The sequence below is a fragment of the Temnothorax longispinosus genome, chromosome 6 (assembly GCF_030848805.1).
Source record: "Temnothorax longispinosus isolate EJ_2023e chromosome 6, Tlon_JGU_v1, whole genome shotgun sequence".
Classification (NCBI taxonomy): domain Eukaryota; kingdom Metazoa; phylum Arthropoda; class Insecta; order Hymenoptera; family Formicidae; genus Temnothorax; species Temnothorax longispinosus.
The window spans coordinates 18,029,912-18,047,994 of NC_092363.1; the positions used below are offsets into that span (position 1 = coordinate 18,029,912).

Genomic DNA, 18,083 nt, shown 5'->3' on the forward strand with positions numbered 1-18,083 from the left:
GAAAGTTTGCTATTAATTAAAAAAAAATTTTTAAATAAAGACGAACCTTCGGAAAGTAAAAATTGGAGAAAGAAAATTAAGCGAAAGAAACGGAAAGGAAACGGAGGGAAAATTCCAGAATATTCGACGACGGAAGACGCCCCGACGTTGTAATTTATTGTGACGTTCGGCGACGCCGCGTCGGCCTATATAAACTGTTTAATTATTCAACCGGACCAAAGGTCTCGGCTTCGAGAAATCTATATAGACATCGAGAAGGCGCCCGATTATCGTTATCTAACGGTCGTTATATCGGTTAGTCGCTAACGGCTAGATGACGGGTAGATAATGCGAAGATGTCGTCATCGTTTCGGAAGATTTCATCTCGGACCGGATCGCGGAATTCGATTGAAATGAATAATAATCTCGAGTTCGTGGATCATATGATTGCAGGCGCGTGCCCGATCGAGTCGTCGCTCCCACTGACTTTATTTCCCGCTTTTTGCGCTTTAGTCTAGACACGCCGAGATTAATGATTAATGTCGAGAGCGAGAGGGGAGACAGAAGGCTCTTTATATCCTTTCTCCGATGTCTGTTAGTTACTCGATACAGATTTGATTCGAGAGGCGATCCGCGCTCGGAAAACACAACGCGTATCAGGTTTTCTCGGTTCTCGCTTCACTTAGCTCTCACTTCTCATCTCTATCGCCGCGTTTTGTAACATCTTATATTTTACGACGGTTAAATTCTCACAACACAAATGTACTCTTAAAACCGAAGGGTCTGGTACGTTATTTGTTTTTCGTCCATTTTAGCTCCAACGAGTGACTGCCTCAACTGCCTGATGAGAGCGAAAAAAAGGAAAAAGATTTCTTGGAATGTGCCTGGCTACTGGCTTTCGACATAAAAGGACTTTCGATTTTTAACGGAAAGAAAGAGAAAGCGAGCGAGAGGGATCATTTACAACTTGCACATTCTCTAAAATGCAGCGTTTGGACAAGGAAAAAATCAAACATTGTTTTGATAATAAAGGAACTGAAAATACATTCCTATAGTAATAACAAAAGAGTCTAACATTGCATTTAATAATAACAAAGGAAAGACTCGAACATTGTTCTAATAATAATAAGAATTGCAGCAAGCGGACAATTCGAAGCAGCGTCATTTGTATTCGCTATCTACTTGTAACACAATTTTGCCAATACAGTCGATTTCCGCCGCGATTATGCATGTCCGATTTGTATGCTCGTTCAGTGATAATGCCTGCATTTCGGTTGAGGAATGCGGGGTACATCGCGTTATCTAGCGTTATCTAGCTGTATGTAAGCTGTAAGCTAAGCTGTTTGTCGAGGCCCGTCGGTCGCCGCTGGATGTCTAAAACCAACCCGAGGGTCACGGTTGCCCTTAGGGGCGGTATTGTTAGATCTTGTATTCAAGACCATGCACCCAAGTCTTGGTGATTGATGGTCCTGGAATTCCAACTCAAAATCAATAAAAGTAGTCGTACAGCGTTCCGAAATTGTTTAAGACAATCTTTTGAATATACTACGAAAACCAGTCTACGTGGTATATATAAAAGTAAACCTGAGATCGAAAGGCCTTATGGTCATCCCTCATTAACTCGGATGCGTGTCTTTCTCTCCGTTTCGGTTATTAAACCCTGTGTTTTCGAATGGAACAATAGAAAACATATAAAAGAGAGGAAAGAAAAAAGAGAGAAAAAATATCGTATAAATCACGCCTTCAAAGCTGAAGAGACACGAAAAAATTTCACGAGCAAATATAGTGACTAATGTGTACAACAAATAAAGATAAATAAAAATTGGATTTAAAAAATTATGATTAATAGTTTTAAGAATTTCATACGTTTCACATTTCATTTTTATGCTTTTGTACCACACTTTCGAATCACCAATTACTATTCGATACTGAAACGCAGTCTTAATTCTAGTTTCAGTGCTTTTTCTAAAGCTGGAAAAATTAAATTTCAAGTACTCGGCGATTCGAGAAAGGCAAACTGTATGAAACTCACAAACATTATTATTACGCTTAGGATTCCGCGCGATAATCTCTAAAATATTAAATAAACTTATGGTGGACATTGATCCACTGATCTAACGCTGAGAAATATTCTAAAATTAGCAAGCGTGTGTCATCCAGATTTCCTCTTTAGAAACAATCGTCTGATTCACATGTGCAACGCGTGACGAAATATTTGTCAGAATTGTATCACGTGTATCGATAACCAGGTACGCAAATGCAACGCGAGTATAAAATTCCGAGTTTATGAATGCAGGTATTGCGTAACGCAAGTGCACCACATTCGATATTCGCTGCCGAGATATCTCGCGTCAAAACAAAAACGATTTCACTGTAGATCGTTCTGTCCTTTTCCTGCGTTTGTCACAACGCTCTTTTTTCCTCCATACCGGGTTACTCAGGGTCGTGAGTAACTTTCCAGCCTCCTCCGCCTCTCCACCTTTCCTTCTTATCGTTATCCATCTCTTACACGCACGTAGTACTGTCAATGATCGTTTCGAGCAATGTTAACAGCATTTATCGAATGTGTGCAAATCACGTTGTGCGGATCGACGGAACATGTGAAATAATTGCGTCAGAAAATGCGCGAACGGAGATCGGCAAGACTTTACGATAGTCGAAGTCGAAGTCCAACGTGTTAAACACGCCAAGATAAAATCTCGACTACGTGCAATACCTTTCTTCACATTTCCCTTTCCTACGAATTCGAAAGTAACCAGAACTCTTCCGATAGAATTTTTCGGTGCGAAACTGTAAAGGTTTAAGCATATAACATTGTACATGACAGCGTGACACAGCATTTTTCATCTAACGGCTTTTCTATTGTAAGAACCAGAAAGAAAGACGATAGGCTCGCATGGTTAAAACACATTTTGTTCAGAGTGTAAATCACCATTTCCTTTTTTTCACGAGTACGCTGATAATTATGGGAGCTTTCCAGCAAGTGACACAAGTCGACACAAGCATCGTTCTATCTTTCTTTTTTGGCAATGAGTAACAAAGATCAAACGATACTTGTGTCGCTTGCTGGAAAGCTCCCAACATCAATTAAATTGGTACGCAAAACGTACACGTGAAAAACCGAATTTTTCATTCGCCGTGATCCGATTAATTAGCAACGTGGATAAGCGGCTTTCGGATAACCGTGTCGTCCCCACCACGCTCGCGAAGGCCAGCGAAGATAGCGTTTGATTTCTCTGTGTCTTTATTGAAAATATCATACACTCCGTTGCGTCTCTGACAAGTAACGGAAATAAATTTACACATAATCCCTCTATTTCTTTTTTTTACATTTAAATCCGTTATAATAATACAAGACTATCGAAAGATAAAAAATGCTCAGAGGTATTGAACGCCAATACCGAATTGAAATTGTTGGAGCACGTCGCTCCTCATGAACAACAATGGTGTAACTAGGTTCAATTCTATACGGGCAATGTTCCCCAGTTTCATCGCGATACCCCCGCCGACGGCGCAGCGAACGTTCTCCGTGAAGATCTTCATGTTTTCATTGTAGAGATTACCTGAAAATTTCGCATGCGCCATAAGCATCGCATAAATTGATCGAAGATCTGATTTAACATCTAATCTAATCTAATCTAATCAGATCTGATTTAAGATCTGATGAAACATGAAATTAAGCGAGGATTATATTCAGAAGTTAGCGTAATGCTCCATAACCAAATTATTAAGACTAATATAGACCCAAAAATTAGAAAAACAGACAATCATTATTGATCGCACAATTGTCCATAAATTCTTTCACTTCTTAAATCTCATTTAAGTTATATTTAAGAACAATTATAGGATCAAGACTTCCAAGTCTGAAAATAAACTGGGCGATCAATTCCTAGAAATCAATTCTGTGCACTGATGATAGAAATGATCTATCGAATTACTACGCTCACCGTAAGCAAACGTGAAGTTGGACAGGTTGCCACCGTTGATGAAACCGTGCAGTCTAAATAAATTCCCAAAACTGTTACGGCCGGGTCTGAACGGGAGCGGCGTGTACACGTGAAGAGCGGCTGCCCAATACATCTCGCCGCCCACGAAATTTCCGTCGTAGCGGGGCCCGCATCCTCTCATGTCGAATCCGCGTAGATTCAGCGGGCCGCCCAAGAAGAAATGATCGGCTATACTTATCTTCATGTCGTTGCTGATTGCACTCAACAGCCCGGACTGAAAGCCCAGCTGGAATGTCTATTCAAAAAATAGAAAAAGTCGTCGATGTAGTATTTCCACAATGTATGTAGAAATTGTCGGATCAATGAAAGAACGTTTCGCAAGAAACGAGTACTTACAAGGTACTCGTGCGGCGACCAATTAGTCTGTATGGCAAGCTCGTTCTTCAAGAAACCAATATCGCCGCCCAGGCCAGCCATTTCCGTCGTTAATCGCATGAGACTCCCGGTAACGGGGAATATAGGAGAGTCCCTTTTGTCTATCGTCCAGATGTACCTCAGCGCGGATTTCAAATTCGGACCGCACTGTTCGCGAACGCGAAAGGCCGCTTGTTTCGAGCAGCTAATGTTCCTAAATGCAGCTTCATACTGTACGTTGTGCTTCGAGGTGTCTGTCTGATTGAGCTCCATGTCGAGGAGCAGCCCTTTGTCGTTCTGCTTGAAACCGGACCACGGGAAATCGTGCGTCGTGCTGAACACGGTGCCGGTTAATCTGCAAATCGTTAATCCTGTTATTATGACTCTGATAACGCGCGCATCAAGAATTAGATACAGGTTACGGATATCCCGACTCACACTGCGTTGTATAAGCTCTGCGGAAATGGTTTAATGGCGGATACATTGAAGTTGATCGAACTTTTGTTACCGTGAGAGTATTCCATCTGGATGCGTTCCGCTCGCCCGAACAGATTCGGCGCTCTCGCGCCAACGATCAGGGATCCCTCGTTGTTCCCGACCATCGTGCTGATCCCGCCGACCAAACGTCTCATTTCACGTACCCTGAAAGTGACCTAACGACAAACGTGTTCCAGTGAGCTTTACGGATAATAAGTGCACTATCGCGTGTGACGTACAAAGAATGATAAACTGCGTTACATTTAAATCTGAAAAATTACTTATTCTTTGTCGAATTAAATGTGTAATTATATAGACCTACTTCAACACCATCGGGAGTGGCGTCGGGTCCTTGACTGGTGTCGATGTAAATTCCGATGTTTCTAAAGCATCCCAACGCGTCCAGCTTCTCCCGCACTTTGTAAGCGCGTATAATGACATCCTCGAAGTTTCTAGCTTTAAACAAGTCCGTCACTTGCGATTTGATTATGTCATCCTTCGTTCGTACAAGTCCATCTACGTGTATCTTGTCGACTCGTGCCTGGAGAAGATGACAAAGAGCAACGATCAAAATCCATAAGTAGCAATACGTAACTGCTACGTCTAACGTACCTCCACTGTCTGCAGAAGAATGTTCTTCGTCTGCACATTCTCTTCTTCCCTATGTAACTGCGATTTGCTACTGGAAAATGGTGGCTGTCAGAAAAATAATGGAATTTTAGTTGTTAAAATCAGATAACATTAATATAATTTTTATTTACTGTTTAGTTTTTAAAATGAAAAAATTAGAGATCCAAGCAGAATATCATAAGAATAAATTGAATTGTTTTCATATATGAACTGTAGACATACTAGGTCATCGTTTGCATTTGGATTTGCGGAGGCGTTCTTAGATAATTGACCCAAGCCTGAAGAATTACTAGGTTCCTAAAAAAAAGAAAAAAGATACCTCCGTTAGATCTCACAATTGTACACATAACGTTTCCTCAATAAAAATCTGCGAACATACGAGTTACGTGAAATTTACCGCGGTGCCGATCGGCGCAGATTAATATTGCGGAAATTGGGGTGAAATTTAAAATTATCCATCTCGGTGATATTATTAGAGATTGCTCATTCCGAGAATCCCAATGGGGTTTTAGGTTATGCCGCAACTTCTAATGATAAATACGTGCCTTAGCGTGGACAGTGCCCATTATTTCGTCGACGAATTTCTGCCCTGCCTTTTCGTGGCTGCCGCGTTAAAATCTCATGCCAAAATCGGTCGCGACGACGTCGAGGGTAACGAGCGATGAACTCACAATTTAAAATGCCGAATGCGGAAACACATATATATGTATACCGAACACGGACCGCGCGCCGTCACCGGTGCGACCGCGCGCATCACCACGTTAAAACGCGACACGTGACACTTTCTCATATAGGGTGTTCGGATTGTCAACGATCCAAAACTGCGCGCTTCGAGCGTGCTTTTCTCCACGATCTGTCTGAAATAAGTGCATAACCGAAGAAAAATTAACACATCAAATTACATATTACATCAGGAAAATTGAAACTAGACAGATTAAGCCCCATTTACTTACTTAACGTTTATGCATCAACAAATGTTTTTTTTTTTTTAATCTTATTTTCTTACAAAAAATACGAAGTGATCGTTTGATCCTAAATATCAGGAAAAGAAATTGTTAAATTTTACTTAAATCAATTCAGCAACAGTTCAATTATTCTTTCATCTTTTATTTAAAATATTTTAATATATAGGTCGAGATTATAAACTTGAGATGTATATCCTTAGTATATGTAACAATAAAATATTGACAAAAGGAACAATTAGTTTTGTTTCAAGATCTTCTAGAAGGAATATAATAAAAATAATATCTCACAGCAGTGTGCTCTAATAATTACTTAAGTCTGAGATTCTACCCCATACAGTTTACATAATCTTTCTGAGAAAAACCCGTGTTTTTAACACAATATATAAATAATAGATATAATTTTATGTATTACAATCTTCGGCGACATCGTGCCCAATGATTTACTTCGGATATGAAATGATTCTTAATCGATCGACAGATAAATAATGCATTTCTTGATATTTGCAAATTGTTGATCAATTACTGTGCGTGTAATTTATAATTAGAGATCATAATATCTAATATTGACAGACGATTATGGCTTTTGTAACATGTCTGTTATATTCTTAATCATATGTATGTATGCAGCTGAATAGCAATATCATTAATTCTATTTCCTCCGAAGTTAAACCATAGGATACAACAAAGATACATATATATCGCTTCACTATTTTACATACAACGTTATAAAAATAATAGAAACTTGTAGTAAAAATGTATAATTCAGAAACGTTGCTAACAATAAATCGTCGCGATAAAGTTGATGTACTCCCAGAGAAATAACAATAATATATACATATATATCAATATTGCAATATCGTTTAGAAAAATTTACTCTGATGGTCGCAACATATAGATAAACATCAAATTTCAATTCTGTTAACACGTTGTCTGCCCAGTCAGTTATGTATGTCTTACCATACACCACAAATTTTTCATCATCGTAAGTAAATGATGATGGAATATCGAATATCATATGATTAAATAAGGCTATATCTCCATTCTAACATGAATTTCGTCCTTTTACTTTACATTGTTGTCTAGCTATTCATGTCATTCAAGATTTTACATTAAACGGCATTTATTTTTTATAAGTTGAAAACATTTTTTTTTATAACGTCGGTGATCAGCGCTGCTAAAAAGTCAGGCGTCAATCACGGATGATCCCCATGGCAGTTAACGTGTTAATAAAGTTCATAAAATTTATACAGAGATTCTTATTCGCTATAAAAAAATATAACAAGTTTTATATGGCATCTGTTACATTTAGATAAGCTAGAGGTAATTAGAATGGTGGCCTTTGCATTAAAAATATATACTTTTAATGTACATATATGTACTTTCAAAAATAATATCCTCTTTCGTCAGATCTTCAGAGCAAGTCTAATACCACGACTAGCGAAAAATCACGATAATATTAAAGTGGTGCAAAAAGTTTGCCGTTTCTTTTTTTCATTTCAGCTACAATTGTTTAAAGCTACTGACAAGTTTTCTAAAAAAGAAAAATAAAAGTTCTCTCTCTCATCCTCCTTGTCTAGATAAAAGATATATTTCACAAATGACTATTGTAATTAATAAAAATTACTTATAAAAATAGCCCTTTAATATCAATTTTATTAATTCTATCTTTTGACATGAACGACGAACTTTTTGCACCGACCTAATAAGTTTTCAAGAACTTATGCTATTCGCGAATCGCACAGAGATTTGACGAAACCTATCTGTCAGACCACAGCTGGACTGATACGCGGGACTGCACTGACGGGCGAGATAGGAGTCCCGTGGACTTCCAGATCGAATTCCGAAGTCGTCAGGCAATTTTCCATGACTCGGTTCCATCTGTCGGCACTCTCGTTGGCAACCACGTACGTCTTTGCAATTCTTGGCTCTATACCATTCATCTCGGGCCTTTCGCAAGCTCGTAGTGCTTCTTGATGTATAATAATTTCGTTGGTGATGTACGCTTCGCGACGTATCCTGTTGCGTAACTTGGCACTGATATTAGGAATGCACCATCGTATAAGGATCATCACGAGTGCCACACTATTCTGAAAAATACGCAAATACATCGCAATAATTATTATTTTCCTAATTTGTTAAGCTAAAATAGATAAATCGACATAAGATGCAGATATTTTCAAAATAAGTATACATCTAAATAAAAAGGAAAAAAAAAACATACCTCAAAAACGACGATAAAAGCTAATCTAGCCGCTAATATATGCCAGAACATGACGGTGAGGTCGTATTTGTTTGGCGAGTCTGGTGGTTCTCTATAATCTGGATAGCGACAGATCTCGACTGGAGCTTGACCTGACGTTACATTTGGCTGAGATCCATTTTCCAGATCACTAGTATTTAACTTTGATAGAGAATAATCCAGGAAACCTTCTAATGAATAATTATGAGAAATTGTGAAACGGTAAACTAATCTCGGTATAAAGTTCGAGGTGAAAGCTATGATGAATCCCTGAAAAGCGGAATTAATTGCGCTTAAAAAAAGATTATTAAACGAAAGGATTAATAACATATCTTTGTGAAACAATGCTCTTTTCATTTATAAAATCTTCGATAAATTTCAAGTCGCAATTGATCTTCAAAAGTTACTCTTGAATTATAAGACTTACATTTGTAATAACGGATAATTTGGAAATGGAATCGAGAATGCGATACCATATGCCTATGTCTCTGACACGCTGTCCCACTGGCCTCCTGTACATGGTCAACAACTTTTTCGCGTCCAATCTCATCTCGAAAATGTTATTCAGTAATGCAAAGAATGGCGCTAATGGAAACGCAGCAACGAAGATAGTAACAAATCCATATTGTAGCACTATAAAGAAGAAAATTATAACTTTTTCAACTCCATATATTTCTTCAAACAAGATTTAATGTTTTTTCTACTTACCCATTTCTAAATATTCGGGAAAAAGACTTCTAGGTCCCCATTGGACCAATTTATAATCCCTGACCCATTGCAAATATTTTCTAGGTGAATATCTCTTATTTGGATCTTCCAACTTTTTTGAACCAACATGAACTTTCAAAGTGTTCAACCATTTAAAGAAAAGCGGAAAAAGCATTTCCAAAATAGTGTTCATGGTTTGTTTGCCAATCATAATAATACTCAGTTGAATGCATAATTCCAAGAGACAACCACCTGGCCCGCACTCTTCTTGCCGAGATCCCATAAAACGCCTAAACTGTCCTGGATAACCGGTAAATTGTCCTTTGAAAAATGCTATGTAAAATATAGAGGCGTAATAATTTATAAATTCCAATAAATAAATTTTCAGAGTCAAACTGTCGTCAAATTCAGTCTGGGTACGAAGTAATTCAATCTGAAAATAGTAATATTGTAATATAATATTTTCATTTATTAAAACGAATAAAATATGTTTAAAGACTTTATTTTTATTTATTCAAACTGTATTTTGCAGTAAAATTTTAATGAAAATTATATACTCTTAATATTCCTTATGATTAATGTGTGTGTGTGTGTGTTAATAAATATCTTCAAAATATTTTAATGTTGTTTAATAAGATAAAATTGTTATATAAAAGTTTATCCTCATAAAATTACCTCTGTCAAATATTCTGCCAGCCAAACATAGAGCCAATTGAACAAAATGATGCAACAAAGATTAATGCATGCGGCGGTCGCGGTAGTGAACAATATAGCATAACTGGTCACCATTGGGTGACCAGAAACGCTTAACGCAGTTAAAACCGACATTCTATACAGAACTACTCCAAGTACAGCAGCCATAGCTACAACTATCTGTAAAGTTATAATATAAGGTTATAACAAATTTTTACAAAAGACAATTTTAATATATAAGTATTATTAAATTATATAATTATTATAGAAATAATTAAACATACCAAAAGAAGAACAACTGAAAAACTGAGAATTGTAGCAGGCAATCTCATCTTCCAGTATGGTACTTGTGGCTCTTCCGCATTTGTAACAATATTGATAGACTTCTTCTTAATATGCGCAAGTCGTGCTAAGTACTGTGGCCTAGGATATTCTTCTTGAGCATCTAAACCAGTCAAATCCCATCTGTGAGTTATTTCGGCAGAATATTTCTTCCATAGTTCAAGGAACAGTGTGGCTACAAAAAATGATATACTATGTTATATAAAGATAGTATTCAAATATGAATCAAATATGATAGTCAATTTTATTAACAATTCATTAATAAATTGTTATCAATAATTTTAACATACCCCAAAATGACATAAATACAGAAAAAATCACCGTCGATGGATTGTCGAACAGATATGTAATCCTCGAGTGTAAACATGTTTCCTTTAGATCCCAATATCCACAAAAATGATCACACAATGGACACATCTGGATAGTACCGTTACGATTACAAATATCTTCACTCGGATCATTGTAGTACAAAGTAGCGCAACTGTATATGAAGCACAAGAGACCGACGATACTGGCTGGAATCAGCATGTGAGTGTAAAATCCCAGCCAGGCGAAATAAAGTCCGATCTTCACCCCAAAGTACTCTTTGATATAATCCAAGGGCTGATAATGAAGGCATTTTCTCAAACTGGCCCATTCGGTGTACAAAAGATATCGCATTGAATCTGGAGTGTGCAGATTTCCCTGAAATATATAAATAGCATATTTATATATACCAAGTGACTCAAGTGAGTCATTTTGCTTTAGGGGCTCTAGAATAAATTTTTAAACCGTGACCACAATAATAAGATAAAGTAACTTACATCGTGAAGCGGATACGCTGCAACGTATACGTGTTCGGATATCAATCTTTCGATACCAAATGCGAAATCGTCCTCCTTAGTTTCCGTAAATCTAGTTCTGTCCAAGATAAATTGCACGATACGCGATCGAGTTGCCGGTGTGAAAAAATTTGGCGAATCCAGATCGAATAAATAATCTTTGTCTCTGCTATACACCGCTGTAAAGTTCTGCTTCATCGGCGGGAAGATAGTCGTATCGACGTAATATTTGTTCATAATCCGTCGAAAAAATGAATTGACTTCCTTGATAATAACGTTACTGCTGGTTTCAGGCCTGGTTTGGCAACCAGGCAGTTCTCTCATTGGCAGTCGGAGTTTCAATATTTCGGCGTATCGTCGCAAAACTTCCTTGGGCGCGTGAATCTTTATAAAGTGCAAGCCGTTTGGTTCCGCTTGTTCGTACTCTAATTGTATTCCTTCTTTTTCCAGATTCTTCTCAAATATCTGAAAGTATGATACGAATTTCATAAGTGACAGAACTGATTGTAAATATTATTTAAATAACAATTCGTACTTACTCTTCTACGTTCGACACTGCGATGAGTTTGTGCTTCTCCGTGATACTCGTCCCACACGAGTATGAAATCAACTGAGCGTATTTCATCATGAAAATATAAACTGTATCTGGTACCGGAATAAGAAAGCTGGAATATATCAAAATATTATATTAATCTTCTAAAAAACAGTCCAGTTTAACATAGTTCAACTTATTCATCAGTCTCCAGTTACAGTTCACACAACTGAAGTCATTAGTATTTCTTTGAATAACTTCTTAGTATAACTTAAAAATAACTTCTAAAATTAGTACTTTTAAATATATTTTTAAAAATATTGTCAATCAATTCATGTTATTAATTATTAAATACAATTATAAGTTAAAATATATATTATATATGATAAAATAAAAATAATAAAAGGAACACAACGCTTAGCATATTATATGCAAATCATAGAACATATGAGAAGATTGATTCTTACCAATCTTGTATCATGTGCATTATTTTTCGTCTCTGTGTAACTTCCTTCTAAAACTGTATCATTTGTGTCATTATTTACAGTGGACGAATCATCGGTATGTGTAGGGTAGAGATTATCCAGGGAGACTGCGCTGTGCATGCTGTTCACACTCATAGCGTCCTCGTACAAAGTGTTACGAACGCTTTGATACAATGTCTGTTGCGAGCCTTGATTCAAGCTGTTCTGCACCGACTGATACACGCTGGACCGAGCGCTGGACTCAGGAGCGCTGCTTCGTCGTTGCGTGCATGTAAGAGAAACCTTGTCGTCATCCTCTTCCATCGCTCAATAAATTCGTCGATTGTCAAGCCCTACTTTTTGCAAACCAAACAAACATGTGCGTCATGCAAACCCAAGAGGAATCAGGAGTGCTGCGATCAAGAAGCATGGAGCAAGAAAAAAACGTTTCCATCGTTATCTTTTTATACAATAAAGGCAATATCTTAGCAATATGTGAGAATATGATTCGAACAGCGACAGGTGAAAGTCTGTAATTGATAGGAGGCCTCCCACATTTCTGCAACTTTGCAATACATTAACTCCATTGTCTAAACATACACATTTTTTAATATTATATTTATATATATACACAAGTATGATGTGCGTGTGTGTGGAAATAAAATCAACAATAAATTATAATCTGTTGCTTTCACTTTCACTTGCTAAAGCTAACCAAAATGTAACGTGCTTCCAAGATTAAGCTCGCGCCAGTAAAGTACGTACAATCGCGAGAATCCAAGCCCATTCTTCAGAAAACTGTTGCTCTTTTATTTTTATTCTTTTCCAACAATGTCATTGTTCGCGCAGAAAACATCGTGCGCTTACCTAATGCCCTCGGGTCCATTTATCGAGCGATACCGCCACGTCTATCTCTGGAAGACTACGTTGTGATCGAACTGCTTTTGCGAGGCACGGCTGCGTCGTCGTTGTAAAAATAAAAAAAAAACTGAGTAAGAATTTTATGACTGTTCCAGCTACATTATTTTAACTTCGAAACGACAGTTATACATGCTGTGTCACATACCGAATGATAGGAGCACGTCACGGCTCACGCGTGGCCGTCTCCATTTAAAGATCCCATAGTGTCCCAGCCGTCCCAGGACCGGCGATATATGCAGGCGCAGTAGCGTGCACGCACACGCGGTGTCCGTGGCCGTTGCGAGGTCATTGGAAGTCATGACTAATAGACTGAACAGTGAACCTTCGCGTTTGTTCATCCTACGGCTGCACGTTTCCCGCCACGAAACACGAAACATAATAACTATATACAGCTGTTTTATTTCTTACAATACGAGAAAATGATTCAACACATAAATATTTCGTCGTAATTGTTAGGAAAAAGTGGATCCAGCAGAGATGTCTCATTTCTTACACGTCTAAAATTATTAGACTTTAGACATTTATTTTTAGATTTTATTTTTGTTCGTCTAGAGAATTAAAATGATATATTTCAATTTTATTTATCACTTTTGCGCGTATGAGATACGTAAACTGTTCTCTCCCGTATTATAAAATGTATAAAATGAATTATTTTTGACGAACTTAATATTAGCATGAGCGACTATCTCCGTGACTAATTGATTAGTAAAGTACGTCCTGTATAATCACACATCTAGCAAAGAAATATATATATAGTATATATAACGTCGGAAGTGAATTTCCGCAGATATTACACGCTATCGTAAGAAATTACCTCATTTAACGACTAGTTTTCCAGCCCTTGTCGCAGTGTTATTTTATAAATTGGAAGTTTATATTTCAAATCCGTATACGTCGGATACAAAAGTATCATTTTTCAGTAACAAATTCTATTTTTACTAATTTGAGTGAACCATAAAAATGTTTATTATACAGATTATTATATAAATATTACTCGTATAAATACTATATATACATATAATTATAGCTTTATGCAAGAAACGCTTGCCCTATTCGTCAGTGTGCTCGTTATCCTATAAACAAGTTTGTAATATATTCAATAAAATAGCTTATTATTGAGATATAAGGATTACATGAATAGATCTTAATCGATACAGCTCTAGAGATACTTGTTCCTATATATTCCTATATATACACATTATGTACAGGAAAAAAGTAACATTTGTCAAATTATCAAATATGTAAATATATTACGCAGTTTCTGTATAAGTCTCCATTTTACTATCCAAAAATGTATACGAAGTAAAATTAATTTATTACTTTGAATATTGTAAGAGATTGAAGGATTAACTTTTTTTAGCAGAAAATGAATATTTTGCAATCATACTTCCTGCATAACTAACGCATTGAGTTCTTCCTCTCCTGGACATAGCACTGCATCGATGTTGTAAAAGGCGGCGTGAAGCGTTATCATGAACCAAGAAACTCCTGAAGGAAAAGAGCGAAGGTATAAATTGTTTTCAATGTCATAAAATTATTTACCTACCAAGTACCCAGAAGACAGCTGCGTGTGCACCAACCAGGTAAAATATAGGCAGCGAACAAATTCCAACTAAAGAATACACTTGCGCCAGAGTTAATCTATGATTCAGCACCATCAATTCCTGCCTCGAATGCCGCTGAGACAGCTTGTAACATATCCCGAGTGAGGCGACAACTGTCAGCAGCAACAAAGGTGAGGTAATTCTAAAAAAAGAAAATTACATATTTTGTCACATACTGCCATATCAAAAAATCACATTGAAATAATTAATCAATTAAATTATAGTTAGGTGCATCTTCTTATAAATAAACACTAATCGCCCATTTCTACCAATGTAGATTAACTTCTAATCTCGGTTTAACTTACTCTTTCTATCTTTTTCTAACTTTTAGAACTAGGAAAAGATGACAGGTAAGTTAAACCAAGATCAAAATTAACCTGCGTTGATAGAAATGGACATAAATAAAAATGAGGTACTTACAAGCAGTATATCACTAATCCAATAAATACAAACAGGTAATTGCTTTGGAAGTATTCAATATTCTTCACAATCCGTTTGCTCAGTCTGCTTATGTTAGGCGGCGGTCTGATGTTGTTCGTATTAAGGAATAACGACCATGGCCGAACATTCGCCTTCCTGTGTTCGATCCAATCGTGGGCCTGAGGATAGCCTATCTGTCCAAGTGGCAGCTGGGGTAGTTGCAGAAATTCAAATCTGCGGAATAACGTAAGCAGAAAGATCGAATAATACAACACAAATCAGATAACAGATGTTACATCTTGATTTTCTAGTCTGCTCTTCCAATTGCTTGTTCAACAAATCAAAATTATTTTCGCAAAATATCGCTTGAATTACCCACGTTGATTAAAATATAATGATTAATATATCCGTAATAATAAGCTAATTGATCTCTCTCTGCGTCAACGCAGTGTGACGTTTGCTTATAGGTTAAGTTAGATAAAGCCTAATGCAGATCTAAAAAGAAATTGCACATTCGTTACCCGTTCGTAGATTTATGTTTTTCTGGTAGGTCCTGCATCTCTCCCATCGGGACCTCTACGTGTGCCATGATTTCCTCTAAAGCAAACGATTCTCCGTTTACCCGTTTACCCCAAAAGTACAACCTAAAGATCCGTCTCCTGTTTCTTTACTTCAGCTCGCAGCTTTTCGGTTTATCTAAGCTATTTCTTACGCTTCGCGTCTTTTGCTCTCTCTCTCCAAAAGGCGTATGTGGATGCACACGTCTTTTTCTCCTTTTAAAGGAGCAGAAAACGCGAGGAGACACTGCAGAACGAATGGATTTGTGATTAGCCAACGCTTATACCGGGTGGTCCTCAATTATCCATGCGAGGAACAATGGTATAGTACCCGAAGCCTATGTATATGATCTGCCTAGGATCTTCGTGCCAGAATTCAGGATAAGAATCTATTTATAATTTTATGCGCCGTGATACGAATTGTTCTTTAGAAAATAATTGAAAAAAAAATGTTTTATTTTAATTTTAAAAAGGAAAAAAAATGTAGCATTATGCGCGCGCGCATGAGATCATTCGAAACGCTCGTCGCATCTTTCTAGTTTTGAATCTCTTATTTCATTTTTCTCTCCTTTGAAGTCAAAATAAATCTGTACAAATATTCCCATTTTAGCTTCCTTCTCTTCATTGTTTCCTTACTGTTTCTGTATTTCTGAAACAGAAACGGAATACGAAAGATATATTTTCGTGTTTTAAAATGCAACGATGTTCTAAAAGGTAAATGTCTTTTTTACGTTTTGCTGTTTTAATTTACGCTTTTAGAAGCTTTGTTCACACCGCTTGACCTATGTTCTTTTCCAATCTTTTCTTCGAACCGTCTAATTTTCTTTTCTAGGGAGGCAATTAGACCTTTCGATGAAAAATGCTGAAACTGCTGGAAGCTTTTTTGCAAATTCGACACGCTGAATTGGTGGCAACTAATTTGAAGACAACTGTTATCGTAGCTAGAATAAAGTGAAAGCAGAGTAGGTAAAAGACTTTTTTCACAAGTTCTCTTTACCTGCTATTTCCATTATGTACGCAAAGTTGCCTTTAAACCGTATGTTTTTTAAAGACTGTTTCGACATGGAAAAATAATTTCAAGTTGGGTATTTCGTTGACCGAGACGTTCGTATTTGAAGAAATTACCATCTTACACAATTTTATATGTTTCATATGTTGTGGCCTTTAGCAAGTACTAATAGAATAGCGTGCCGAGCTCGGCAAAAAGTTTTCACCAGTCTTTTCCTGATTTACCAGAATAGCCAGAAATTAAATGCCGCGCGATAAAACAAGACGATCCCAATTATGAATTCGCAGAAAGAAAGAAATAAAACTTGTTTACACAACTTAATCAACAGCCGTTCTCATCCTTTCGATCTTTTTCAGTACCGTAGCGGTCGATATTTTCTTTTTAAATTCCCTTTCGGTTTTTATCTCAAATTCTTCGTCCTTTATTCTCAATAACATTTCAGTATCCGCAGAATGTTAAGGAGAAAGTTGGCAACAGCACATATGTATTTCAAATCGAAGATCGACTTACAATCAATGTAAAGTGGATGTCCCCGGCCTTGTTTTGTATTATAACTTGAATATTTTAAAATGCAGTCGTTCTTTCACAACAAATTTTATAAATTATATTTTTTTATAACAACGTCCATAAATGGAAATATATTGAATTAATGATCAGAAGAATAAAAAGATAAATTCGTATTGCATTAAGAAATAATTTTAAATATCGAGGATAATATTGTCGTTAAAGTTTAAATAACTTTACGCTAAGAGAAACAATGAAAAAAGTCATGAAACACACGTAACAAGAATAATTTGGAATAATGTAATAATTTTCCTTTCTATAACGCGGTGCCAAGTATTTAATCTTCAATTTTCTGACGGAGAACGATGACCGTCGGTTGGGAATTACTCGCATAACGACTCCTTTGTCCACTATACCCTCTATCCTCTATACTGAATAAACTAATAAAAATAATTATATCTGAATAAGAGTCGGTAATTCATCGAATGAAGGGAAGGCGGAGAAAAAGGATGATAAAGAAAGAGAGATATCGGCGTAAGGGTGCCGTCGCCGCGCAAGCCGTCCCTGTTTTGCTATATGCCTCTTTCCACGTTGGCCAGCCACAGGTTGCAGCTGCTCGACGAAAATTCCTTTGCCGTGAAACTTCTGTCGCAAGGACGCGTTTCTTTGTCTCCGTAAAAGAAGACAAGAACTCCCGCGAGGAGCCGCAGACATTGTAAGAGACACTGCGTGTGAAGAACGGGTTACATACCGCAGGAAGCTGTGTCCTTTAGCGTTGATTAACAGCCAGTGAATCGAGCTCGATGACGAAATTGTCGACGCGATCCGCCGTCAAAACCTTCGGGGCCTTCGGTCCC

At 37.1% G+C, this 18,083-nt stretch overlaps 3 protein-coding genes and 1 long non-coding RNA gene across 10 annotated transcripts; 1 reads left to right on the top strand and 3 right to left on the bottom strand.

Annotated features, from left to right (window-relative positions):
- Positions 1-3,205: 3,205 nt before the first annotated feature.
- LOC139814337 (sorting and assembly machinery component 50 homolog) lies at positions 3,206-6,183 on the bottom strand. The gene is made up of 8 exons (XM_071780543.1): positions 5,993-6,183; positions 5,670-5,744; positions 5,430-5,513; positions 5,140-5,358; positions 4,779-4,993; positions 4,323-4,695; positions 3,927-4,221; positions 3,206-3,542 (listed from the first exon to the last, which is right to left on the bottom strand). The coding sequence occupies exons 1-8, from the start codon at positions 6,011-6,013 to the stop codon at positions 3,358-3,360; spliced, it is 1,467 nt and encodes a 488-aa protein (XP_071636644.1). The 5' UTR covers positions 6,014-6,183; the 3' UTR covers positions 3,206-3,357.
- A 355-nt stretch (positions 6,184-6,538) lies between these two features.
- Positions 6,539-13,792, bottom strand: Subdued (anoctamin 1). 5 transcript variants are annotated; one of them, XM_071780513.1, is made up of 12 exons: positions 13,278-13,792; positions 13,079-13,168; positions 12,215-12,567; positions 11,755-11,880; positions 11,198-11,680; positions 10,685-11,078; positions 10,337-10,569; positions 10,035-10,232; positions 9,360-9,792; positions 9,079-9,284; positions 8,634-8,921; positions 6,539-8,499 (listed from the first exon to the last, which is right to left on the bottom strand). In XM_071780513.1, exons 3-12 carry the CDS (start codon positions 12,533-12,535, stop codon positions 8,176-8,178), a joined length of 3,006 nt encoding a protein of 1,001 aa, XP_071636614.1. In that variant the 5' UTR covers positions 12,536-12,567; positions 13,079-13,168; positions 13,278-13,792; the 3' UTR covers positions 6,539-8,175. The 5 variants fall into 5 exon arrangements, with proteins under 5 accessions (XP_071636614.1, XP_071636615.1, XP_071636618.1 ...); XM_071780514.1 differs by having other exon boundaries at positions 12,215-12,482; positions 13,278-13,546; XM_071780517.1 differs by having other exon boundaries at positions 12,215-12,485; positions 13,278-13,546.
- A 431-nt stretch (positions 13,793-14,223) lies between these two features.
- Positions 14,224-15,983, bottom strand: LOC139814352 (prenylated Rab acceptor protein 1-like). Its single transcript, XM_071780566.1, has 4 exons — positions 15,678-15,983; positions 15,157-15,390; positions 14,679-14,878; positions 14,224-14,620 (listed from the first exon to the last, which is right to left on the bottom strand). The coding sequence occupies exons 1-4, from the start codon at positions 15,743-15,745 to the stop codon at positions 14,514-14,516; spliced, it is 609 nt and encodes a 202-aa protein (XP_071636667.1). The 5' UTR covers positions 15,746-15,983; the 3' UTR covers positions 14,224-14,513.
- On the top strand, positions 15,939-17,043 carry LOC139814355 (uncharacterized). 3 transcript variants are annotated; one of them, XR_011732428.1, is made up of 4 exons: positions 15,939-16,035; positions 16,324-16,427; positions 16,546-16,679; positions 16,765-17,043. It is a non-coding gene; the product is annotated as an uncharacterized lncRNA (long non-coding RNA). The 3 variants fall into 3 exon arrangements; XR_011732429.1 differs by having other exon boundaries at positions 16,546-16,675; XR_011732427.1 differs by having other exon boundaries at positions 16,546-17,043.
- Positions 17,044-18,083: the final 1,040 nt, after the last annotated feature.

What these genes read in the sequence shown, in the direction of transcription:
- Subdued (XM_071780513.1), bottom strand. Translation starts at nt 12,535, where the DNA reads ATGGAAGAGGATGACGACAAGGTTTCTCTTACATGCACGCAACGACGA. An exon ending in GCAGTGTCGAACGTAGAAGA is followed by an intron (nt 11,681 to 11,754) that starts GTAAGTACGAAT and finishes TCATACTTTCAG; the next exon opens with ATATTTGAGAAGAATCTGGA. An exon ending in AATTATCCGTTATTACAAAT is followed by an intron (nt 8,922 to 9,078) that starts GTAAGTCTTATA and finishes TCCGCTTTTCAG; the next exon opens with GGATTCATCATAGCTTTCAC.
- LOC139814352 (XM_071780566.1), bottom strand. Translation starts at nt 15,745, where the DNA reads ATGGCACACGTAGAGGTCCCGATGGGAGAGATGCAGGACCTACCAGAA. An exon ending in AAACATAAATCTACGAACGG is followed by an intron (nt 15,391 to 15,677) that starts GTAACGAATGTG and finishes GTTATTCCGCAG; the next exon opens with ATTTGAATTTCTGCAACTAC. An exon ending in GGATTAGTGATATACTGCTT is followed by an intron (nt 14,879 to 15,156) that starts GTAAGTACCTCA and finishes TTCTTTTTTTAG; the next exon opens with AATTACCTCACCTTTGTTGC.
- LOC139814337 (XM_071780543.1), bottom strand. Translation starts at nt 6,013, where the DNA reads ATGGGCACTGTCCACGCTAAG. An exon ending in TTCTTCTGCAGACAGTGGAG is followed by an intron (nt 5,359 to 5,429) that starts GTACGTTAGACG and finishes CATCTTCTCCAG; the next exon opens with GCACGAGTCGACAAGATACA. An exon ending in CAGAGCTTATACAACGCAGT is followed by an intron (nt 4,696 to 4,778) that starts GTGAGTCGGGAT and finishes AACGATTTGCAG; the next exon opens with ATTAACCGGCACCGTGTTCA.